Genomic DNA, 27,889 nt, shown 5'->3' with positions numbered 1-27,889 from the left:
TTTTGTGCACTGTTGGTGGGAATGTAAATTTGGTGCAGTCACTATGGAAAGCAGTATGGAGGTTTCTCAAAAAATTAAAAGTAGGACTATCATATAATCCAGCAATTCTACTTCTGTGTATCTATCTATCTATATTTTATATTTTATGTATAATATAATATGCTACATATATATAATGGAATATTATTCAGTCATAAAAAGAATGAAATCTTGCCATTTGTAACAATATGGGTGGTCCTTGAAGGCAATATGCTAAGTAAAATAAGTCAGAGAAAGACAAATACCATATGATCTCACGTATATGTGGAATCTAAAGCAAAACAAAACAAAAAACCAAACTCATAGATACAGAGAACAGATTGGTGGTTACCAGAGGTGGAAAGTGAGGGGAGAAATGGGTGAAGGAAGGTATAAACATCCAGTTTTAAAATAAATAAGAATGGGGATATAATGTACAACATGGTGACTATAGTTAATAATAATACTGTACTGAGTATTTGAAAGTTGCTAAGAGAGATCTTAAAACTTCCCATCACAAGAAAAAATATTTCTGTAACAATGTACAGTGATGGATGTTAACAAAACTTATTGTGATTATTTTTTAATATACACAGATATTGAATCATTATATTGTATACCTGAAACTAATATAATGTTATATGTCAAATATATTTTAGTATTTAAAAATAAAGGGACATATATTATTAAAAAATGTTAGTTCTTCCTATGTTAATTTATAAATGTAATATAATCACAAGAAAAATTCCAATGAGCTAGTTTTATTGAGCTAGACAAACTGATCATAAATTTTATAAGGAATGATTATCTTTCAAGTAAGCTAGGAAATACAGAAAAAGAATAGTTATAAGGAAGGACTACCCAATCAGGTATTAAATTATGTTAGCAAAGCCCCTCTAATTACAATAGGGAGGGACTGGCTCATAAATAGACAAACAGAATAGAAGTCCAGTAAGAGACCCAACTATATATAGATATCTAATACACGATAAAGATGGTATCTCAATTACAGGGTCAAAGAGAGAGCCTTTTTTTATAAATGGCACTGGAACACTGGAAAGACTTTTGGGAAAAGATAAAATTAGATCCATTCCCCACACTATATATAAGAACACAGTGTAAATTGATCAAACATTCAAATATAAAAACAAAATTAGGCACACACTAGGAGAAACCATGTTATATTTAAACTGGATGTGTAAAAGAACATGACTAAATTTCCAAATGCAATAAATTAAATAGAGAGACCAATATGACTATTAAGAAAAATTTTTTAAACTTTTGCATAATAAATATTACCATAAGCAATGTCAAAATCCAAATTGCCAACTAAGAGACAATGTGAGAACACATATCCCAGATACAAGGCTAATATCCCTAACTACAAAGACTGGGAAATGAGAGCTGAGACAAAACTTCCTATAGAAATATAGGCAAACAACACAAATAGGCAATTAGCAAAATGATCCAGAAATATGGTCCCTGAATACATGGGCAAATGTTCAAATTCACATATATTAAGAGAAATGCAATTATGATACCATTTCTCATATTTCAGATGGTAAAAAATTTCAAAAGCTTGACAATACACTCTTTTTATAAATATGTTGATGGAAATGTAAGATGGCATCACTCCCACGAAGGAGAATCTGGCAATATCTAACAAAACTTGTATTTATTTATCCTTTTACCCAGCAATCACACTTCTAGGAATTTATCCTGAAGATACACCTGCAACAATATCAAAATATATGATCCAGAGTTTATTTACTGAAGAATCATTTGTAATTGAAAAATACTGGAAACTACCAAGATGGCCAAGCACAGGAGTTTGGTCAAATAAGCTATGGTGTACAGTCAGCAAAGTACTATGCAAATGTAAAAAAAAAAAAATGAAGAAGACCTTTAATAACTGATGTGGAGCAATTTCCAGGAAATAATATTAAGTTTAAAAAAATGCCAAAGAGATTAGATAGTATGCTCTCCTTTGTGTAAGAAAGAAGAGAAAGTATAAAGAAACACAAGGAAGATAAACTAGAAAACAAGAAAGTGCATTATCTACAAGAGGTAGAAGACATAGGATGACAGTATTGAGGATGGAGTAACACTTCTCTGAATTTAACTTTATGTATACATTTGGCTTTAGAAACATGCTAAAATTAAATATATTTTTAATTAAAATATATATTAAATATATTTTTTAATTAAATCAATAAAGATGAGGAGGGAAAAAAATCTAAAACTTAAGGAAAACTGGAAAAAAGAACAAAAAGTCCTCTATTCCCATTCCCACCAACACAACAAAAGCAACAAAATATTCTCTACTGTTTTCAAAGAACAACGTATGAAAATAACGTTTTTGTTTGGGGTCTGCATGTGTTTGTGTCTGGGGAGTTATAAGAATAGAAAATTTCTTTCCAAATCTACTACGGTGGTAGAGATAAAAAGCAAACAAAGTAATAATGATATTTGAGCTTTAGGAATGATGCTTCTTTTATGGTTTTAAAATTTACTATCTTTCAGGATTTCCTTTCAGGGGAAATCATAGAGTATTCAACTATAGTGGTCTGAGAATTTAAGGTATGTTTAACATGTACCAAATGATCACAGTGCTTAAAAGATTGTCCATGTTCCCCTATATTAAAAGTAAAATCCATTCGTCTGAATTTTATTCAGCCAAACAATAAATAGGAATCATTTTCCTACTCATATAAACAGATTGCCTAGTCTACAGCTAAGAATTCCTAACTCAGATGTCCTCCTCTTTAAATAAATAAATAAATAAACAGTGAAACAAAACAAAAAACTGAATAGAGAAGACTACTTCATTTCATTAAGTTAAGGCGTGGTAAAAGTTCAATAACAGAATCACTCATTATCTGAGAAAAAGAATGGCTGTAGGACAGCTATTTTAAAATGTAATAATGGAACCTCAGAGAAAGTCCTGTCAAAATAAAAGAAAAAATAGGATATGCAATGAGACAATTAATAGATCTTTAAACCCAAGAGGCAAATCAATGATGAGGGAGCAGAGTGGCACCAAGAGTAATACAAACTGCCTACCACATTGCAAATAGAACTGTGAAGGGAAAATTGCTGGAGGTGATTATCAAAAGTTACAGTAATCAATGAGAGAGCTCCTATAGGGCATCAATTAAAGCTCTGTGGTGTCCTAGATGAAGAAAGTGACTTTCTAGCAAGGCACAAGCAGGAGCTTGCATTATGGAAGTAAAGACGAGGTCCTCCTATTCTAAATGCTAGGACAACCAGCCATCGCCATAATCAAAACAGAGGAAGCAAAATGACATTTGTCCCTACAGTATCACAGAGTCTACCAAAAGGAAAGCAATCTAAAGGTGCATACAAGTACAGAGTAAAAGGAATCTGTACTTGAGGATAATTTTTACCTATTAAGGGAAACAAAGTTCATCCTAGAAGTCAACAGTTATACAAAAATGACAATGTTTTCTTGAATGAATGAGACCAACAAAAAGAAAAATATATACTTTTTAGAGTTGGATTTGAGCCTTTTAAGCAAAATCCTGTGGACTGTTCACATAGTTCATCAGGTTTGATAGAAATAAGACAATATTGTCAACAACTCAACCACACAGTTGTCAAGGATAATGTTTCTGTTTATTGCAGTGGAAGGTCGAGGAACAGAAATGTCCCCACTGAACACCATATTTTCCTAGTAACTCTAGTAACACCATATTTCCCTAGTTTGTGAGTCATTTTATCATTCTTTGATGGCTGAATGGAATGAATAGTATAGATTTCATGGGATAATGGTCTTAAAAAGTTGCTTCAGCTCGACATGCTGCCTAGTACTCAAAAGAGAACAGGGTGACTTCTGGCTCCCATTTCAGCATGTAAGCAGCTTAGAAGGTATCACTTCAGTCCTCACAACAAGACTGGACAAACTGAAAATCAACAACGTTTCTTAGATCTATCAGAGAATTGTAGTCATAGGGCAGATAACTGCTCCAGAAATTGGAGAGACAAAGGTAGATAAAGAGTATCACAAATTACTATTGGAGGAGCAGCCCAGGAGCAGAAACTGCCACTGGAGCCAGTGGCAGGGTAGGAAAACTTGAACTGAAATTGACAAATTACTGGTGGTTCAGTATGGACAAGTTTTTAGTTAAAATCTCCGGGGGATGGGGGGCAGTCCTGTTAAAGACTCCCCATTTTCACGAGTTTCACCTCCAGAAGTCCTACCAGGTTATCACAGTGAAGACAAACACCTCTTCATGCTTCCAGCAGGGGAAGGGAAACCTAGCCATTTTGAAATACACCCAGAGAATTCTTAAAAAGGTCTGCCCTCAAAGGAAACTAGTTTACCAAAGCCTAACCAACTGGGATTTTACCAGAGCCTAATGGACCTGGGGGGAGGAAAATACTCAACTCCAGCCCCCGTAGCCTTCCTGTTTTATCTAAGTGGGGAGGACGAACTGAGAAGTATTTGTGAAGACCTTATCGCAGGGGCACATGTTCAATAAAAGATTGAGACCTAGTCACAGGACTATAGAACACTTCCCCTCTCCTCAAAATTTGACATATCATCAGTAAGTCTCTTGCATAATAAAAGGAGATTAAAACAGAAATAACTGTATGTCCCAGACTTTATTTAGGAATAATTCTCTAAGTAATCCCCCCCAAAAAAGGAAGGAAAAGGAAAATAAAAACAAGGACACCAGAAGAAAATTTTAGCCTTTAACACCAATAGCAGTAGCAAACATAGCCTAACTCCTAGCTAGATAAATACAAAACCTCACACTAAAAGCCTATTTATCTCCATTCCTTATACCCAATACATCATATCCAGCTTTCAACAAAAGATTACAAGGCATACTAAAAGACAAAACACAGAGTTTGAAAAGATGTAGGAAGCATCCAATTCAGAATCAGATATAGCACAAATTTTGGCATTATCATGCTGGGAATTTAAGACAACTATGATTAATATGCTGAAGGCTCTCTAATGTAAAAAACAGACAATATGCAACCAAAGATGGGTATTATGAGCATAGAGAGCAAAATTCTATGAAAGAATCAAAAGGAAATGATAGAAATCAAAAACACTGGAACAAAAATGAAGAATGTCCCTCAATAGACTGGACAGAGCCAAAGAATCACTGAGCTTGAAAAAACATCAAAAGAAACCTCTAAAACTAATATAAGGAAAAAAGAAGAATGAAAAAGTTATAACAGAATATCCAAGAACTAAAGGACAATTACAAATGGTTTCACATGCATGTAATGGGAATACCAGAAGGAAAAAAAAAGAAGAGAGAAAGGAACAGAAGAATTGCTTGAAGTAATCATGAGTGAAACTTTTCCAAAATTAATGACAAACAACCAAATCACACATCCAGGATACTCAGGGAACACCATGCATAGGATAAAGATATTTTTTAAAAAAATCAACACTGGGTATACTATATTCAAACTGCAGGAAATTAAACACAAAGAAAAATCTTGAAAGAAGCTGGAGGTGAGGATGGAAGGTGGAGAAATTACCTAGAGAGAAACAAGGATAAAATTACATCAGATTTTTTTAACATCTTTATTGGAGTATAATTGCTCTACAATGTTGTGTTATCATCAGATTCTTTTTTCAGAAACCATTCCAGCAAAATGAGTGGAGTATTGAAAGAAAAAAATACTGCCTACCTAAATTTGATATCTAGTGGAATTCTCTTTCAAAAGTTGAGAAATAAAGACTTTCTGGAACAAAAACTGAGGGAATTTGTCACCAAGAGACCTGCCTTACAAGAAACGTTAAAAGAAGTTCTTCAGAGAAAAGAAAATAATACAGCTCATGATGACATATTTAAGACCATTTAAAAATAAAAATGTAGTAACTATGGTTCAGGCATCCAAAATGGAGCCAGGGGGCTATTACGGATATGGTTTCAGACATGTTTCTGCATCACTGAGAACCTGAATCTTCTGAAGTGTATCAAACTCAAGGACACCACCAACCATTTTCAAAACAACATCTGCTAGAAACTGCCAGCTGCAACCTTATGGTCTCAAGGTCTCCCCTTGTAAAATATGCAACCATTTTAGGACCCCAAATAACCCTTGCTTATCAAGCACCCTTAGTTCTTGACAGCTCCAATCCTAATTTTGACAAACAATTATGTAACTTTGTGGTTTTACCTCCATTTTGTAGTCCGGTGGAACATATTTCAAGTACTTCTTGAATATGTGCCTCCCGGGCTATAGTCCTCAGCTTGGCTTGAATAAAACTCTCTTCTGTTCCTTACTATAGATTGTTTACTGATTATTTGTGTTGACACTCAGAAACTTGGATCTACATAAAGAAGGACGGTTTGAAAAGGAATACATGAAGGTAAAATAAAATATTTTATTTTTCTTATTCATAATTAATAGATAATTGGTTCAAAATTATAATAACAATGTATTTGGTGGTTATACGTTATGGGTAAGTGAAATTAATGACAACAGTGTCTTAAGGGATGGGAAAAAGGGATGGGGAATACTCTATAAGGTATTTGCACAATGTGTGACGTGGTATAGTGTTATCTGAAAGTTACTTGGATTAGTTGTAAATTTACATTGCAGACTCTAGGGCAACCACTGAGAATGGTAAAAAAAAAAACACATAACTGATATTCTAAAAGAGGAAACAAATGGCATAATGTGAAATGATCAATTAAAATTAGAGAAATGGAAAAACAGGAAATAAAAAAGTGGAACAAAGAACAAGGGCAGTGAACAAAAAAATAATAAATATGGTAGATATTAATCCAAATATAGCAATAATCATTTTAAATGTCAATGATATAAATATAGCAATTAAAGGACTGAGACTGTCAGACTGTCAGGGTGGATAAATAAACACAATCCAACTGTTATCTATAAGAAACTTACTTTAAGTATAAATATGCACACAGATTAAATGTAAAGGCATAGAGAAAAATACATCATATTATCAGTAATCAAAGGACCCTGGAATAGTTATATTAATTCCAGACAAAGCATATGTAAGAGCAAGGAAAATTATCAGGAATAAAGAGAGGCATTACATAACCATAAAGGGGTCAATTTTCCAGGAAGATATAGCAATCCTTGATATGCATGCACCTATCAATACAGCATCAAAATATGTGAGGCAAAAACTGATAGAACTGCAAAAAAAGAATAGATGAATCTGCTATTATAGTTGGAGACTTCAACACCCCTCTATCAGTAATGGACAGATACAGTAGGCAGAAAGTTAGTAAGAACATAGTTGAACTGAACAGCACCACCAATCAACTGAATATCATTGACATTTATAGAATACTTCATCCAACAATAGCAGAATACACATTCTTCTCAAGATAATACAGAACATTCACCAAGACAGACCACATTTCTGGGTTGTAAAACGCACCTTAACAAACCTAAAAGAATAGAAATTATACAAAATATGCTCTCAAGACACAACGGAATTAAACTACAAATCAAAAACAGAAAGATGGCTGGGGAACCCCCAAATACTAGAGGATTAAATAGAACATTTCTAAATAATACATAGGCAAAGAAAAAATCTCAAGAGAAATTAAACACTTTGAATTAAATCAGAATGAAAATGTAACTTATTAAAATTTATGGGATGCGGTAAAAGCAGTGCTTAGAGGGAAATTTACAGCACTGAATTCACATATTCGAAAAGAAGAATTATCTAAAATCAGTAACCTAAACTTCCACCATAGAATACTAGAAGAAGATCAAATTAAATTCAAAGTAAGCCCAATGAAAATTAGACTTGAAAGCAATAAAATTAGAAACAGAAAATCAATAGAGAAAATAACTGAAACCAAAAGCTGGTTCTTTGAAAAGTTCAATAAAATCGATAAACCTTTAGACAGGTTAACTAAGGAAAAGGAGGGATGGGGGAGAGGGAGGAGAGAGAGAGAGAGTGGGAGAGAGAAAAAGATATATATATATAGATATAGGTATAGATATAGATATATATATAGAGAGAGAGAGGGAGAGAGGGAGAGAGGGAGAAAACACAAAGCACTAATATCAGTAATGAAAGAGAGGTCATCACTACCACTAATAATCCCCATGGACCCCAAGGATAATAAAATAATATTATGAACAAGTCTATACCCACAAATTTGTTAACTTAGATGAATGGACCAATTCCCTAAAAGAAACAATCTCCTAAAACTCACCCAAGAAGAAATCTATAATCTGAATAGATCTATTATCTATTAAAGAAATTTAATCAATAATTAATAACCTACTGAAGCAGAAAACATCAGGCCCAGATGGTTTTAATTCTACCAAAAATTCAAGGAAAAAATAATATTAATTCTTGACAATCTATTTCTAAAGATCAAAGCAGAGAAAATATTTCCCAACTCATTATATGAGGCCAGCATTATCCTAACACTAAACCTAGACAAAGACCTTATGAAAAAAGACTAAGTCCAATATCTCTCATGAACATGTATGCAAAAATTCTCAAGAAACTATTAGCAAATAATGTCCAACAATGTATAAAAAAATTAGCAAATAATATCTAACAGTATACTTGGCTATACATATCATATAGCCAAGTATAATTTATTCCAGGTATGCAAAGAGGGTTCAACATTTGACAATCAATTAATGTAATCTATCCTATTAACAGACTAAGAAAAAATATATATATAATCATACCTATATATGCAGAAAAAGCACTTGACAAAAACCAACACCTATGATGATAATTCTCAGCAAACTGGGAATAGAGGAGGACTTCTCCAACTTGATAAAGAATATCTACAAAAACCTACAGTTAGCATCATACTTAATGGTGAGAAACCAGATGCTGTCCTGCTAAGATCAGGAGTAAGGCAAGAATGTTCCTTCTCACTACTCCTACTGGACAGCATACTGGAAGTCCTAGATAATGCAATAAGGCAAGAAAAGGAAATAAAAGGTGTACTTACTGGAAAGGAAGATATAAAACTGTCTTTTTTGCAAATTATATGCTTGTCTACATAGATAATTCCAAAGAATCAACAAGAGCAATAATAACCAAAAAGAAAAAAAAAAAAACCCTCCTGGAACAAATAAGAAATTATAACAAGGTTGTAGGATACAAGGTTAATATACAAAACTCAACTGCTTTCTTGTATAACAACAATGAATAATTAGAATTTGAAAATAAAAACACAATACATTTATGTTAGCACCAATAATATGTAAAATCCTTAAGTGTCAGCCTAGCAAAATATATACAAGACCTATATGAGAAAAAGTACAAAACTCTGATGAAAGAAATCAAAGAAGTTTTAAATATATGGAGAAATATTCCATGTACCTGAATAGAAAGACTCAATATCATCAAGATGTTAGTTCTTCCCAAATTGTTTATACATTATAAGCATTTCCAGTCAAAATCCTGGCAAATTATTCTGTAAATATCCACAAACTGATTCTAAAGTTTATATAGAAAGGCAAAGGCTCCAGAACACTCAAGACAATATTAAATACAAAGAAATTCAGAGGACTGACGCTACTCAACTTCAAGACTTACTATAAAGCTTCAGTATTTAAGACAGTGTGTTATTGGCAAAGAATAGATAAATAGAAGAATGGAATAAAGATACAGGGCCCAGAAGTAGATCCACACAAATATAGTCAACTGATGTTCAACAAAGAAGCAAAGGCGATTCGATGAAGAAAAGATAGTCTTTTTAAGAAATGGTGCTAGAACAACTTGACATTCACATGTAGAAAAATGAATCCAGACACAGACCACAAGATTTTCACAAAAGTTAACTCAAAATGGATCACAGGCCTAAATGTAAAATGCAAAACTAAAACTTCTGGAGGATAACATAGGAGAAAATCTGGTTGACACTGGGTTTGGTAATGTTTTTTCCGATATAACACCAAAGAATGATCCATGGAAGAAATATTGACAAATTGGAATTCATTAAGATAAAAAACTACATCTTTTTTTAAACATCTATATTAGAGTATAATTGCTTTACAATGGTGTGTTAGGTTCCGCATTATAACAAAGTAAATCAATTATACATATACATATGTCCCCATATCTCTTACCTCTTGCATCTCCCTCCCTCCCACCCGCCCTATCCCACCCCTGTAGGTGGTCACAAAGCACCGAGCTGAACTCCCTGTGCTATGCAGCTTCTTCCCACTAGCTATCTATTCTACATTTGGTAGTGTATATATGTCCATGACACTCTCTCACTTTGTCCCAGCTTACCCTTCCCCTTCCCCGTATCCTCAAGTCCATTCTCTAGTAGGACTGCATCTTTATTCCTGTCTTGCCCCTAGGTTCTTCTGAACATTTTTTTCTCTTTTTTTAGATTCCATATATATGTGTTAGCATATGGTATTTGTTTATCTCTTTCCGACTTACTTCGCTCTGCATGACAGTCTCTAGGTCCATCCACCTCACTACAAATAACTCAGTCTCGTTCCTTTTTATGGCTGAGTAATATTCCACTGTATATATGTGCCACATCTTCTTCATCCATTCATCTGATGATGGACACTTAGGTTGCTTCCATGTCCTGGCTATTGTAAATAGAGCTGCAATGAACATTTTGGTACATGACTCTTTTTGAATTATGGTTTTCTCAGGGTATATGCCTAGTAGTGGGATTGCTGGGTCGTATGGTAGTTCTATTTGTAGTTTTTTAAGGAACCTCCATACTATTCTCCATAGTGGCTGTATCAATTTACATTCCCACCAACAGTACAAGAGGGTTCCCTTTTCTCCACAGCCTCTCCAGCATTTATTGTTTGTAGATTTTTTGATGATGGCCATTCTGACTGGTGTGAGATGATATCTCATTGTAGCTTTGATTTGCATTTCTCTAATGATTAATGATGTTGAGCATTCTTTCATGAGTTTGTTGGCAATCTGTATATCTTCTTTGGAGAAATGTCTATTTAGGTCTTCTGCCCATTTTTGGATTGGGTTGTTTGTTTTTTTGATACTGGGCTGCATGAGTTGCCTGTATGTTTTGGAGATTAATCCTTTGTCAGTTGCTTCATTTGCAAATATTTTCTCCCATTCTGAGGGTTGTCTTTTTGTCTTGTTTATGGTTTCCTTTGCTGTGCAAAAGCTTTGAAGTTTCATTAGGTCCCATTTGTTTATTTTTGTTTTTATTTCCATTTCTCTAGGAGGTGGGTCCAAAAGGATCTTGCTGTGATTTATGTCATACAGTGCTCTGCCTATGTTTCCCTCTAAGAGTTTGATAGTTTCTGGCCTTACATTTAGGTCTTTAATCCATTTTTAGTTTATTTTTGTGTATGGTGTTAGGGAGTGTTCTAATTTCATTCTTTTACATGTCCCTGTCCAGTTTTCCCAGCACCACTTATTGAAAAGGCTGTCTTTTCCACACTGTATATTCTTGCCTCCTTTATCAAATATAAGGTGACCATATGTGCGTGGGTTTATCTCTGGGCTTTCTATCCTGTTCCATTGATCTATATTTCTGTTTTTGTGCCAGTACCACACTGTCTTGATTACTGTAGCTTTGTAGTATAGTCTGAAGTCAGGGAGCCTGATTCCTCCAGCTCTGTTTTTTGTTCTCAAGATTGCTTTGGCTATTTGGGGTCTTTTGTGTTTCCATACAAATTGTGAAATTTTTTGTTCTAGTCTGTGAAAAATGCCAGTGGTAGTTTGATAGGGATTGCATTGAATCTGTAGATTGCTTTGGGTAGTAGAGTCATTTTCACAATGTTGATTCTTCCAAGCCAAGAACATGGTATATCTCTCCATCTATTTGTATCATCTTTAATTACTTTCATCAGTGTCTTATAATTTTCTGAATACAGGTCTTTTGTCTCCTTAGGTAGGTTTATTCCTAGATATTTTATTCTTTTTGTTGCAATGGTAAATGGGAGTGTTTTCTTAATTTCACTTTAAGATTTTTCATCATTAGTGTATAAGAATGCAAGAGATTTCTGTGCATTAATTTTGTATACTGCTACCTTACCAAATTCATTGATTAGCTCTATTAGTTAAAAACTTACTTCTCTGTGAAAGACACTGTTAAGATAATGAAAAGACAGGTCAAAGACTAGAAGAAAATATTTTTGAAATACATATCTGATTAAGGACTGGTATCCAAAATATATAAAGAACTCTAAATTCAATAATAAATAAATAAAAATACACAAAAGATCTGAACAGACACCTCACCAAGGAAGAGAAAGATGGAAAATAAGCATATGAAAAGATGCTAAACATCATATGTTATTAAGGAACTGCAAATTAAAACAAGGTACTACTACACACCTATTAAAATAGCTAAAATCCAAAACACTGATAACATCAAATGTTGGCCAGGGGGGTGAAGCAAAAGGAATTCCCATGATACAGCCACTTTTCAAGAGACTTTGGAATTTCTTACAAAACTGAACATAAATTTATCATAATAGCCAGGAATAGTGCCCACTGGTATTTAGGCAAATCAGTTGAAAATTACATTCACATAAAAATCTGCACCTGAATGTTTACAGCAGCTTTATTTATAATTGCTGAAACTTGGAAGTGACAGTAAAATGCTCATTGGTTTCCAGGGGTTTGGGGAGAGGAAAGGTGGGATAAGTAGAAGCAGCACAGGAGATTCTTAGGGCAGTGAAACTATTGTGTATGATATAGTACAGGTGGATACATGCCATTATACATTTGTCCAAATCCACTGAATGTACAACACAAAACATGAAGTCTAATGTAAACTATGGGCTACAGTAATGTATCAGTATTGGCTCATCCATTGTATCAAATGTATTACACAACTTGTACTAATGCAAGATGTGTGTATGAAACTGTGTATGTGTGGAGAGGGAGTGATGAGGAGATACATGGGAGCTCTAGATCTGCTGTTCAATTTTTCTGTAAACCTAAAATCACTCTAAAAAATAAAGTCTTTTAATTTATTGATAAAAAATAGAACATGGTAAAAAAAAAAGTAAACTATAGACTGAAAACATTCTGTGTAATATCCAATATAGGATATTAAGAAACAATGTTTGTACAGAATCACACATACGTATTCAAACAATAACACCCAAATCATCTGCTTAATCTTTTTGGCTTCACAGAGGCAGTCAATGAAAGGCAGAAAATCACTCTTCAATGGACTTGCCAACTTACATCATATAAATCAGAAAGAAGCAAAAAAGATAAAATATGCTCATTTCTGGAGTCGAATAGGCAAAAAAAACCCCAAAACAATCATCACATTACTTTGTTCTGAAATAGCAGAGGTAGTCCTTTGAGCCAGCTGTGGATCCTAGGAAAACAGTAACTGATGTTAATGATTAATTCTAGCAATGAGTATTTCATTGTTTGGTAATTACAGTACTACTGAAAGGCATCTTAATTTGGAAGAAATTTGGTAATATATCAGTGAATTCATTTAAGACCTTCCAGGAGAAAAGTAAACAGATACTACTTTTAACATATTTCTATGATTTACATCAAGATATGACCATGTAAAGTAAATCAATAACAAATAATTTTGAAGCCTAAACTATTGTGTTTTTTTTTTTTTTTTTTTTTTATGGTACGCGGGCCTCTCACTGTTGTGGCCTCTCCTGCTGCGGAGCACAGGCTCCAGATGCACAGGCTCAGTGGCCATGGCTCACGGGCCCAGCTGCTCCGCAGCATGTGGGATCTTCCCAGACTGGGGCACGAACCCGTGTCCCCTGCATCGGCAGGTGGACTCTCAACCACTACACCAGCAGGGAAGCCCTAATCTATTGTTTTTAAAACTTTTAGTCCATTCCCTCTATAGGTTTATAATTCTAATTATTGCTGTGCAAGTTAATATTTTTAATCAAATCAATGCCAAGGCAAACACTCTTGGATTAACTTATTGGTATTATCACTACTATAAAATATCTACAATTCAGATGTAAAAGAACCTGCTTAATCATCAAAAAAAAGTAAACAAACCAAAAAAAATTTTTTTAATGTAAACATGAAGAACAATAAATATTTACATAATTTATATCCCAAATTTGAGAGTGAACTTGAATTTTTATCATTATAATAAATGGTTTAGTCTTTTATTACTGTAGTAACGAAAGACCAATTTTTGTATTTTTCACAGAACTAGAACAAAAAATTTCACAATTTGTATGGAAACACAAAAGACCTCAAATAGCCAAAGCAATCTTGAGAACAAAAAATGGAGCTGGAGGAATCAGGCTCCCTGACTTCAGACTATACTACAAAGCTACAGTAATCAAGACAGTATGGTACTGGCACAAAAACAGAAAGATAGATCAATGGAACAGGACAGAAATCCCAGAGATAAACCCAAGCACATATGGCCACCTTATCTTTGATAAGGGAGGCAGGAATGTACAGTGGAGAAAGGACAGCCTCTTCAATAACTGGTGCTGGGAAAACTGGACAGGGACATGTAAAAGTATGAAATTAGATCACTCCCTAACACCATTCACAAAAATAAGCTCAAAATGGATTAAAGACCTAAGTGTAAGGCCAGAAACCGTCAAACTCTTAGAGGAAAACATAGGCAGAACACTCTATGACATAAATCACAGCAAGATCCTTTTGGACCCACCTCCTAGAGAAATGGAAATAAAAACAAAAATAAACAAATGGGACCTAATGAAACTTCAAAGCTTTTGCACAGCAAAGGAAACCATAAACAAGACCAAAAGACAACCCTCAGAATGGGAGAAAATATTTGCATGAAGCAACTGACAAAGGATTTATCTCCAAAACTTATAAGCAGCTCAATAACAAAAAAACAAACAACCCAATCCAAAAATGGGCAGAAGACCTAAATAGACATTTCTCCAAAGAAGATATACAGATTGCCAACAAACACATGAAAGAATGCTCAACATCATTAATCATTAGAGAAATGCAAATCAAAGCTACAATGAGATATCATCTCACACCAGTCAGAATGGCCATCATCAAAAAATCTACAAACAATAAATGCTGGAGAGGCTGTGGAGAAAAGGGAACACTCTTACACTGCTGGTGGGAATATGAATTGGTACAGCCACTATGGAGAACAGTATGGAGGTTCCTTAAAAAACTACAAATAGAACTACCATATGACCCAGCAATCCCACTACTGGAGATATACCCAGAGAAAACCATAATTCAAAAAGAGTCATGTACCACAATGTTCATTGCAACTCTATTTACAATAGCCCCGAGATGGAAACAACCTAAGTGTCCATCATCAGATGAATGGATAAAGAAGATGTGGCACATATATACAATGGAATATTACTCAGCCATAAAAAGAAACGAAATTGAGCTAGTTGTAATGAGGTGGATGGACCTAGAGTCTGTCATACAGAGTGAAGTAAGTCAGAAAGAGAAAGACAAATACCGTATGCTAACACATATATATGGAATTTAAGAAAAAAAATGTCATGAAGAACCTAGGGGTAAGACAGGAATAAAGACACAGACCTACTAGAGAATTGACTTGAGGATATGGGGTGGGGGAAGAGTTAGCTGTGACAAAGCAAGAGAGTGGCATGGACACATATACACTACCAAACGTATAGTGGATTGCTGGTGGGAAGAAGCCGCATAACACAGGGAGATGGGCTCGGTGCTTTTTGGCTGCCTGGAGGGGTGGGATGGGGAGGGTGGGAGGGAGGGAGATGCAAGAGGGAAGAGATATCGGAATGTATGTATATGTATAGCTGATTCACTTTGTTATAGAGCAGAAACTGGCACACCATTGTAAAGCAATTATAGTCCAATAAATATGTAAAAAAATAAAAATTAAAAGTCCTTTCTATGAAAAAAAGACCAATTTTTTATGGAAGGAAAGATTCTTTCAATTCTATAGCGCTTTACAATTTTCAAAAATTTTACACATATGATTTCATATAATCCCATAATAACCCCGTTTTTCCCCTACCCCTCTATTGCCCCTACCCCTTCCTTCTCCCCCACTGGTAACCACTAGTTTGCCTTCCATATGTATGTGTCTGCTTATTTTTGTTTTATTCACTAGTTTGTTGTATATTTTACATCCCACATATAAGTGGTACCATATGGTATTTATTTTTGTCTGACTTTTCTCATTTAGCATAATGCCCTCTGAATCCATCCACGTTGCTACAAATGGCAGAATTTCATTCTTTTTTATGGCTGAGCTATATTCCATTATATATATACATACCACACCTTTGTTATCAATTCATTTGTTGATGGATAGTTACGGCACAAGATCTATTTTTTTAACTGACATATTGATAAAATAGATATGTGAAAATAGATGACTTATCCTATATGGTTGCACTACTACACTAATTACACCAGAGTTCAGAGCACTGGTGGCCTAGACTCTAAAATACTTATACTTGAAATTGAAAATTTCTCAAATGAAACTTGAAAAAAATCAAATCGCAAACCTGATTACAATTTTCCTGTTGTAGAAAATCATAAAGAAATCTTGTAAAATTACACTGTAAAATATTTAAGTGAATCAAAGATATAAACACTGAAGTCCTCCTACCTTAACGTAGCATTTTTTCCGTCACTTCTTGTACACCAAACCTGGCGGGTTTGATAACCTATCTCCATGTCGCAGGACTTGGAATGGTGATGTGCCTTGTAACTTTGATGTCTAAAGGTGACCAGCTCCTTCGAATCAGAGCTAAAATCCAGAACAGTTCTTCCACTTAGGTTAAGTTCTTTGAGAAGAGGCAGTCGACATTTACTCCATGGTCCAACTTTAAGGCTAAACATATATTCCTCTGCCCCAAGAGGACAGGAAATGGGAGCATCACAGGCTCTTGACTCAGTCAGGTTGGGACACTGCAACCCTCCATAGAGAGGGGGGGCAATGGCTGAGCGAGTTCTATGCTGTAACTGCTTCCCACATCCCTTGCTACACCTGGACCACTGTGAGAACTCAGAGACCACGCAATCCCGTGGGCAAGGGATAAGACAAGCTTGTTCCGTGGGGGGCTGAGGGGCAAAGTGTTCACATATCTCATTCACAGCCACGGTTCTGTTCAGCTTCTGAACACAATGCACCGTCCGGTGCTGAAGCCCATGCTGGGCTGTCACGCACTCTGTAGCCCGAGGTCTGGCTTGCCCCAGGGCGGGAGGAACAAGCACACAGTGGTGCCAATCAGAAACCTCCCACTGGAAGAGGTCTCTGTGCCAGTCACAGACGCGGAAGCAGCTTCTTTCCTTCGGAGGCCTATTGTTCTCATCACAGTTAGACAGGTGACTCGTCCACCCGTCAAAATGGAAACACCAAAGAGCACGACTCTGGATCCCTCCTGGCCCACAGTCTCCTGTACACCTTCCCCAGGGGCCTGTAGGCAGAAAGACAAGGGTATCAGTTACTCCAAGATTCCACACCACCATCCACACAAAAATGGGTCAATCTGCACACCTCCTGATACAACCAGTGTGAAATTATGAATTATGATGAAAAATATAATTGAGTGGCTAAAAATGTGGATTCTAACTCAGTTGGCCCTTCTTGAAATCCCCAATCCGTCTCTTACAGCAGTATCAACTTGGATGAATTACTTCAACTTTCTAAGCCTTAGTTTCCTACATAAGGGAGATGATAATAAAAGCACTGACTTGTAAAGATGTTCTGAGGATCAGTGACATAATGTGATGGGAAGTAGACAATACACATTTAATAAATGATTTGTCTCATTATAATTATTATGTTCCAAAGCCTATATACCTAACTCAATATTAATACTTTCTCGTTAGGCAGAGTTTCATCTAAAAGAAAAGCCCTAAATCCAGGATTTTAATAAACTAGGATTTTACATGTTTCCAATCCTTCAGCTCACACCTTAAGTAGCTCAGAAGAGAAATACATTTTTAAAAATAGCTTGCAAATCATCTTAAATATATTTTCATGTTCTAAATAGCTCTCCTCAGTTCTGGTTTTTGCTTGCAGAGTGAACTGCGTGAAAAAGAAAAATCTGATATGGGGGGGCGGGGTGTGGGGAGAAGGTAAGTTAATAAAAGAAGCAGCAGTACTGAATTGTCTCTGGAAATTCTTCCCCGACAATTCTTGAAATATACCTGTTGGGTAAAGCTTCCAATGTTAGCTTGTAATATGCCAAATCTTTTCATTAATGAATTAGTTTTGTGAGAGAGGGTTCAAAAAATGGACAGATGAAAGAGCTACCCACTGATTTTTTTTTTTTTTTTTTTTTGCATCTAATCTATAGACATACCAGCTGGCCTCATCCAGAAGGCTGATCATCTATCTTTCCACGAGGACAGCAAGTAATCACATTTTGTGTCAATGGAAAAAAAAAAAAGTTTCCTCCCTTTTGCTTTACTTAAAAATGTAATATGAGCCTGAAAAAAGTGTATCAGCTTAACCATGTTACCTTTAACCCTTTACTAGGTTTGTGATCATCATAAAGGCATTTCACACCCTGAGAAACATTTTAACTTACATAGGTGAGAGAAAGAAGGTGCAGTCTTTCTTTCCTTCCCCAAATCTGATCAAACCCCAAATGCCACTTAATTACTTCCTGGACTGTATTTTCATGCACATTCAGTACATTTCTAGGAGCAATAAATGTGTACACAGGCACGTGCATTTAGGAAGAGACGTGCCTCCCCAGAGAAGCAGATATTTGCACTTGGGGCCACATGCTGCAGTGAGGATCTCTCACTTTAGCAGGACAACAGTTTTGGGGTTCTAATGTACACAGTCCTCCTGGTTCTTCCTCCCAGCCCTGTTCTGGGTGTGCAAACCTGCTGTTCTAGGCAATGCCATGTTAGGTACAGTGCTGATGATTTCTGTCTCCTTTCAGTGACCCCACGCTACAGTCTCCTCTTGATGAAATGGACAGAGCAGTTTTACTGGATTAAGTCAGCCTATAGCCACCAAAATGCCCTTGGGTTTGCCCACACTCTTCCCTAGGTGAGTTATCCCAGCACTGCCCGCTCAGGGTGCAGTAAGTGCACATGGAAAGTGCAGCTTTCAGCACAGGATGATTCAATCAACCATCCTTAAGTCTGATGATTTCCTCTTCAATCACCCACAGTTTAGTACTCTGCAAAATGAGAAGTTCATTGTTACATGACAGCTATTTGCAGGCTCCACATGTCTAGATGTTCTGGAGCAGTTTCAGGTCCAGTATGCCATTCTTTATCCAAATCTCAGACCATGCATGCAAATGTTTATTATTACCAAAAACAAAACCAGGTTATTCAGTAAAGGACTATTTCAAAAAATACATGGCTGCAGCAAACTTTAAAAATCTAAAATCAGTCTTGACTTATCTAGGAGTTTGGGATTAATATATATACACTACTATATATAAAATAGATAACCAATAAGGACCGACTGTACAGCACGGGGCACTGTGGTCAATATTTTATAATAATCTATAAGGGAAAAGAATCTGAGAAAGAATATGTATATAAATAATATATATTCAGTATATATATATATATATATATATATATATATATATATATGTATATAACTGAACCACTTTGCTGTATACCTGGAACTAACACACTGTAAATCAACTATACTTCAATTAAAAAAAATAAAATAAAACCAGTCTTGAATGATACAAAACAGTTATTGGTTAAAATGAAAACAAAGCTTTTTTGTAAAGCACTAGGTTTTAAAATATAGGCTGTCAGTTTCTCTCTGTTTAGGTACCAAATACACACAACTCTCTACTTAGGATTTGTTCACATAAATTAAATAATATAAGACCAAGAACGTGGAGCCCCTTCTAACCAATCTTGAAAAACTAACATTAAATTTAATCAATCTAGAACATCTTACAAAGTGATCCTATTCTTACTTTTAAAACATCTGATTAGCACATTTTCTTATTATTAATATTCTGTTTTCTTCTTCTAAGTTTTTGCCTACTTTCAAAATAGTTAAGGTAGCTCTTTTTTATTTGAAATCATTATTATTTTAAACTGTATAAATTACTATTCTTCTCTCAGCTTTCATATCTCCATCTGTACAGAATTTCACCAAACAGCCAATTTTTTTTCTAGATCAATGGAAGACAAAATATAACTATTAAGAAATAATTACTACCATTTGTTAAAGGCTAGCAGTGGTGTGCTGGGCTTGGCTGCTACCAGGGGACTGTTAAATATTCAGGAACTTTACCAGGTGGTTGTTAAATCATTCATGATTTAAAATCAGCCATGGTGGGAGTATTTACACCACATTACAAATCAAGTCACATCAAGGCTTTTTTTTTTTTTAAACAGAGAGACAGCTGGTTTATAGTACACCAATGGTGATTTCACAGGTGCCTCCCTCCCTTCCTTCCTTCTTTCCTTATAACAATCCCATGAGGTGGGGCTAGTTTGCTCATTTTATCAGTTGTGGAAAATGAAACTCAGAAGTTACAATGCACACCCAAGGTTACACAGCTAGTGCATGCTAGGCTAGAATGGGACTCCAGATCTGTGGGACCCCAAGCATGGGCTCTTGGCCTGCATTTGAAAAGCATCTTTTCTAGGGTGTGCATTGGTATGTGTGATCCTACAATCACAAGGCAGATCCATCTGTTCGCTTAGCTATGATCTCTCCTATTTGTTTGTTAATATTCCTTTGGATATGAGTAGAACAAGTCATCAAGGTGGTGTGTGAGCCGTGATTTCCCCCTCTTGACCCTAGAAATTTAGGGCAGCAGCTCTTGCATAGTAAGACACATGTGTGTTTATAAATATTAGTCAGTGCATTTAGGAAGGCACAGTCAAGGGAGAATAGTTTTTCTGCGTGTTAAAGCGAATCCTGCAGACAACTGAAAAACGTGAATAACAGGCAAACGTAAAGTGAATTGGGTATGCTTGGAATGAATGAAAGACAAATTGCAAACAAGACGTCCAAGATACAGAAAAGACCTCTCAGCAATTGACCTATAACAATTTGCATTTCTCAGGCATGGAGAGAAAATGTGTTCCAGGATTTATTCAGTTGTGTTTGGATATGAACTTTAAACACACACACACACACACACACACACACACACACACACACACGTGAAAATCACACAGCCCTGAGGGATTTTGCCATTTCAAAAAACATGCATATTGAAGTAATAAAATGTGACCTGCAGTTTGAAAAATTTTAAATCCCTTGTCCAAGTTCAGAAATAGAAGAGCCAATTAAAATTTTGAGCAGTTGCATGGAGAGAAAGAATATCACTTTTAAGCTTGACATATATATAAAACATATGGTTATATTCAGAATATATATCTGAGATAAATAACCTAAAGAGACAAATAAGAAGCCTATGTGTAAACAGCAATCACTTTATACTTCTTAATTGGAAATAAGCCTCAAGTAATACAAATAAAACAAAATTTTCATTTCTCTAGGAGATGGACCCTAAAAGATATTGCTGTGTTTTATGTTAAAAAGTGTTCTGCTTATGTTTTCCTCTAAGAGTTTTATAGTATCCGGTCTTACATTTAGGCCTTTAATCCATCTTGAGTTTGAAGTTTCCTTAAAAAACTAAAAACAGAGCTACCATATATGATCCAGCAATCCCATTGCTGGGCATATATATGGAGAAATCCATACTTCGAAAAGATACATGCACCCCAATGTTCACTGCAGCACTGTTTACAATAGCCAAGACATGGAAACAGCCTAAATGTCCATCAACAGATGAATGGATAAAGAAAATGTGGTACATATATGCAATGGAATACTACTCAGCCATAAGAAAGAATGAAATAATGCCATTTGCAGCAACACAGATGGACCTAGAGATGATCATACTAAGTGAAGTAAGTCAGACAGAGAAAGACAAATATCATATGATATCAATTATATGTGGAATCTAAAAGATGATACAAATGAACTTATTTACAAAACAGAAACAGACTCACAGACTTAGAAAACAAACTTATGGTTACCAAAGGGGTAAGGTGGGTAGGGGGAGGAATAAATTAGGAGGTTGGGATTAACATATACAACTATATGTAAAATACATAAACAACAAGGACTACTGTATAGCACAGGGAACTCTACTCAATACTCTGTAATAACCTATATGGGAAAAGAATCTGAAAAAGAATAGATATATGTATATGTATAACTGAATCCCTTTGCTGTACACCTGAAACTAACACAACATTGTAAATCAACTATACTCCAATATAAAATAAAAATTTAAAGCAAAAAAAAGAAAAAATTTAGAACAATTAAAGGATTAAAAGTTTAATTATATACGTAATGGGGCTTTAAATTAACACTTGAAAACATTTCAATGGTATAATAGGAATAGTAATTTTAAACTTGTTTATGTGCACAAAGATTATGTAAAAACACCATCCACCTGCAACTCACTATCCTTTCTATGAGATAAGCACAGCTACTCTGGAATGAACTGTGCAGTATATTAAGTCACATCAGTTTTAATTAATATGTTAAGATTCTGGTTTAATAAATATTTTGGACACAGAAGGGTAGCATCGGTGAATTCTCAGGTTATATTCACCTTTAAAACTGTGCGGTTCCTCTTTATTGCCTGTGTTTTGAAGAAAGTGCAAATCTGTGAATGCTCTAATGTAATATTCCTCTAGAAGCAGAAAAGTGCTGGCAAACTGTATTCTCTTAATTAAGTTATCCTTAAGTGGAGTAGTTTAGATGAATGTATCACCCAAACTAAATCATCACAGGTAAGGCAGCCCGCTGGATGCCTGCATTTTAGGTATAGTAATCAGTAAGAAGCCTGCCACAAAGAAAAAAGAGTAATCCAGAGAACGGGGAATAAACATATTCCCAGGAGTTTTCACACAGTACTTGCCACTGTTTGAGGCAGCAACCCTGATTTAATACCATTCATGCAATAGGAAGAGATGTTTGTTTTATTGTTAATTTTTTTCAACCACAGCTTTTATTACCCTGACATTGCTTTATATTTAACTTGGGCAAGAGTACTGAGGAATGACATGAATGACAAAACCGAGCATTAGAGCCCTAAACAAATTACTGGTGGATAATTACTATGCCAAAGCACTCAGAAGCCTCAGCATTATAAAATGTGACATAAAACAGCGCTGATCTACTTGTAAGATGACTCACCTCCGAGAAATGGCTTGAAATTTCTGTCATAATTTTCACATCTCAAAAAGCTTTCACCCTGATCATGCAGGAATTAAAGTAATATCTCCATTACATAGTGGACAATTATCTAGGAAATCACACTTTCTAAAATACATCAAAGAACCCAAGGGATGAAAACAAAAGTGGCCAGCAAGCATTCATTCAGTGAAACAACCATTATTCTTTACCTGCTAGTTGATAAGCAGTGTGCTAGACTCTGGGAATATAAAAATGAATGAGATATTAAACACGTGTCACGAGAACTGTGCACTAAATATAATGCCAACATGCTCATGAAGAGGACATCTGGCCGCTCCCTCAGGCCTAGCTACACTTAGTTTGTTCACATTATTAACAACCTTAATTTGGTTTCCCAGAGCTCATTAGATAGAAAGCAGCAAACCAGAAGTTGAGAGGGACCACTGGAGGCAGGTACACTGGTGAAAGACAGAAGAGATGATAGTTCCTGAGTCTACATTTCAAAATCTATCATGATAATTAATAACGTCCACTAGAAGGGGATGTATAAAGCCACCCAACACTTTCTAACCTCTCAGAGCAAACCCGCTTATTAGATATACCCATTTGTGAGTTATGCCTCTGATAGAAACAGACACACAACATAAAAAATGGAGAAACAAAAAAATATTTAATGGGAAGGAATTTAAACCCTAATACATTTCATTTATTTCTTTTTTATTTTATTTTTTTAAATATTTTATTGGCGTATGGTTGATTTATAATGTTGTGTTAGTTTCAGGTGTACAGCAAAGTGAATCAGTTATACAAATACATATATCCACTCTTTTTTAGATTCTTTTCCCATGTAGGCTATTACAGAGTATTGAGTAGAGTCACCTGTGCTATACGGTAGGTCCTTATTAGTTATGTATTTTATATGTAATAGTGTGTATATGTCAATCTCAATCTTCTAATTTATCCCTCTTCCCCCCTTACCTCTGGTAAGTTTATCTCTGTTTTGCAGATAAATTCATTTGTACCCCTTTTCTAGATTCCACATATAAGCAATATCATATGATATTTGTCTTTCTCTGTCTGAGATACTTCACTCAGTATAACAATCTCTAGGTCCATCCATGTTGCTACAAATGGCATTATTTCATTCTTTTTTATGGCTGAGTAATATTCCATTGTATATATGTACCACATCGTCTTTAATTCCTCTGTTGTAAAAACAACAAACACATGAAGGTTTAACAATATGTTACTAAGTAACCAACGGATCATTGAAGAAATCAAAGAGGAAATCAAAAAATACCTAGAGACAAATGACAACAAAAACACAACGATCCGAAACCTATGGGAAAAAGCAGTTCTAAGAGGGAAGTTTAAGCAATACAATCTTACCTCAAGAAACAAGAAAAATCTCAAACAACCTAACCTTATACCTAAAGCAACTAGAGAATGAAGAACAAACAAAACCCAAAGTTAGTAGAAGGAAAGAAATCATAAAGATAAGAGCAGAAATAAATGAAATAGAGACAAAGAAAACAATAGCAAAGATCAATGAAACTAAAAGCTGGTTCTCTTAGAGAAGATACAATTGATAATCCTGTAGCCAGACTCATCAAGAAAAACAGGCAGAGGACTCAAATCAATAAAATTAGAATTGAAAAAGACGTTACAGTGTACACCACAGAAATACAAAGGATCATAAGAGACTACTACAGGCAACTATATGTCAATAAAATGGACAACCTAGAAGAAATGGACAAATTCTTAGAAAGGTACAACCTTCCAAGACTGAACCAGGAAGAAATGGAAAATATGAACAGACCAATCACAAGCACTGAAATTAAAACTGTGATTAAAAATCTTCCAACAAACAAAAGTCCAGGACCAGATGGCTTCACAGGCGAATTCTATCAAATATTTAGAGAAGAGTTAACACCTGCTTATCTGAAATTCTTCCAAAACATTGCAGAGGAAGGAACACTCCCAACCTCATTCTATGAGGCCACCATCACCCTGATACCAAAACCAGACAAAAATATCACAAAAAAAAGAAAATCACAGGCCAATGTCACTGATGAACATAGATGCAAAAATCCCCAACAAAAAACTAGCAAACTGAATCCAACAACACATTAAAAGGATCATACACCATGATCAAGTGGGATTTATCCCAGGGATGCAAGGATTTTTCAACATCCACAAATCAACCAATGTGATACACCATATTAACAAACTGAAGGACAAAATCCACATGATCATCTCAGTAGATGCAGAAAAAGCTTTTGACAAAATTCAACACCCATTTATGATGAAAACTCTCCAGAAAGTGGGCATAGAGGGAACCTACCTCAACATAATAAAGGCCATATACGACAAACCCACAGCAAACATCATTCTCAATGGTGAAAAACTGAAAGTGTTTCCTCTAAGATGAGGAACAAGACAAGCATGTCTGCTCTTGCCACTATTATTCAACATAGTTTTGGAAGTCCTAGCCACGGCAATCAGAGAAGAAAAAGAAATAAAAGGAATCCAAATTGGAAAAGAAGAAGTAAAACTGCCACTGTTTGCAGATGACATATAATACTATACATAGAAAACCCTAAAGACGCTACCAGAAAACTACTAGAGCTCATCAATGAATTTGGTAAAGTTGCAGAATACAAAATTAATAAACAGAAATCTCTTGCATTCCTATACACTAACAATGAAAGATCAGAAAGAGAAATCAAAGAAACTGTCCCATTTACTATTGCATCAAAAAGAATATCATTTAAGAAATTCCACTGCACTTTTTACAGTAATAAAAAAAATCCCTTATTAATACTAAAACTATTTTCAAGATACATATTTGTGGCCCGAAAAATAAGTGTGCTAAAGAGTTCTAACAATTATCTTTAGAAAAATTTAACAGCAACAGTTAAGAGCTACCAAACATTATTTTCGTAAGTATAAAGATACACTTTTGATGACAATTCATGATTCCAAGTTCAAGACCACCACAGAGTATCTGGACTGAATATTTATACTTCCAGTAAGCATACATACTGCTGCTAACATCCCAAGCTCTTTTTGCATGATTGTGTTTTGTTTAACACCTAACAGCATGTTCTAAGTCTATTTCATCACTGTGGGCAGATACCTCTGTCACTTATCATTTATGATTATAAATTATTAGTTGCCAGTGGCTAGAACATCCATTAAAAGAACCCTGACAGCAGAGCAGATTAGAAATACATCTGAATGGCTAATCAGCTAATGCAAACACCACAGAGACAGAAAACCACCTTTTAAAAACTATTTATCAATATTTCTGGTTTCTAAAAATTCTGAATCCTAAAAGGGCATCTCAAACCTCATATACTTCATTGCACCTTGACACAGAGTGGGTCTTTTCAGATTACTCAAATCTACAGCCTCCTAACCAGCTAGATTTTGGGAATGGGAAGGAAATCTTATAGCCCACAGTTTTTGGAGGAGGAAAATGAAGTCCCGACAAATTCAAGGACTTGCTCAAGGTCACACAGTCATTTGGAGCAGAAATGGAGCTGACAATTGCCTTCCAGAGGCCCAATCCAGTGATCTTTCCAGTATATCACACTGGCTTCCACTATAACACTCTACAAATGTAAGGGAAGAAAAAGCGCTCCATCAGTGGTTGTAATCCAAGGTGTAGGGGAGGGGAGGGAGGAAAAAGAGAACAAACAAATGGAAATTACATAAAAACACACATTGCACGAGCAACGAACTGTCCGTGAATGCTGAGGGAATTTAGTCTCCTAGATTAGCACCTAGGAGCAGACAGCTGTTCCCAGGGGCCCTTCACAATTGATTATGTGAAATGGGATCCTTCCTGCCTCTGCATGCTTGAGAACACAGACAAAGCTACTGTTCAGGTACATCCAGCAAGGCTCAGGGGTTCAGCACACAAAGAAAGCTTCAGGCACCAATAAGAATGGTGTGTCCCTAGAATAAATATAGCAATAATAGTAACAGCTGTCATTTTTGAAATACCTACTATCTTCCCAAAACCATATGCATATTATTGATATTGTTGTGCTTTGCTAGATGAAATCATGAAAGCCTGGGGTCAAAGAGCTTTCTCAAGGTAAACTGCTCAGGTACCCTGACACTGAACTCTCCACTTCTATCGAATCCAAATCTTTCCCACAGTAATTGCAATTTAGAAGCCATATCTCTTGAGCCAATGAAGCCTTGCAATGCCCATTGGGTAAAATATATTTAGGAGGGGATCTGTCCTGAGTGCAGCTGGTGTGAGGGGCTCGGGGTCCTGTCCTTCCTTACCTGCCTAAAGCCCCTCAGCCCTGCCTCAGTCCCAGCTCAATGGCCTGGCTCCCTGATGGCCCCAGAACTCCTGGGGCTCTGATACCTTTCAAGGGATATCGATGGGGTGTTCTCATCCTATAAATATGGCTCCACTCAACTTTGACTTTACTTACAACAAATGCTCCAGCTAAGCCCTCTCGATTCCCTGGAGAAGCAGAAGAAAATCATTTAGTCAGCTGTTTTTTATTGGTTCAGCAGGAAAGGCAGTGAAGAGTAAGCCAGACACGGAGTGAATCTCACCCACTGTTTGTCTGAAGGACTTTCTCCCTTTCCTTGTTGACCACTAGGCAGTGATGACCCTTCATGGGGGACCAGAAATCTGTTTGCTTTATACCACAAAGACAGCAAAGTGGAGCAGGTGCTTGGGATGCTGAAATTTTTAGGCTGTGTCTCTGCCCAAAAGACAAGAATCAAGTATTATTTCCACAGTGAATAATCAA

General features: G+C 35.6%; 1 protein-coding gene across 1 annotated transcript in view; it reads right to left on the bottom strand.

The window, feature by feature from the left end:
* THSD7B (thrombospondin type 1 domain containing 7B) overlaps positions 1-27,889 on the bottom strand; it is a gene marked incomplete at both ends in the record, with an annotated part of 801,311 nt that overhangs the window by 613,880 nt on the left and 159,542 nt on the right. Inside the window, one exon of the mRNA XM_079709630.1 lies at positions 16,545-17,355. Within this exon, the coding sequence (XP_079565756.1) occupies positions 16,545-17,355 (811 nt within the window). The remainder of the gene's footprint in view (positions 1-16,544; positions 17,356-27,889) is intronic.

Source organism: Hyperoodon ampullatus (assembly GCF_949752795.1).
Source record: "Hyperoodon ampullatus genome assembly, chromosome: 8".
NCBI classification, from domain to species: domain Eukaryota; kingdom Metazoa; phylum Chordata; class Mammalia; order Artiodactyla; family Ziphiidae; genus Hyperoodon; species Hyperoodon ampullatus.
This window is presented reverse-complemented; position numbering and strand designations above follow the sequence as displayed.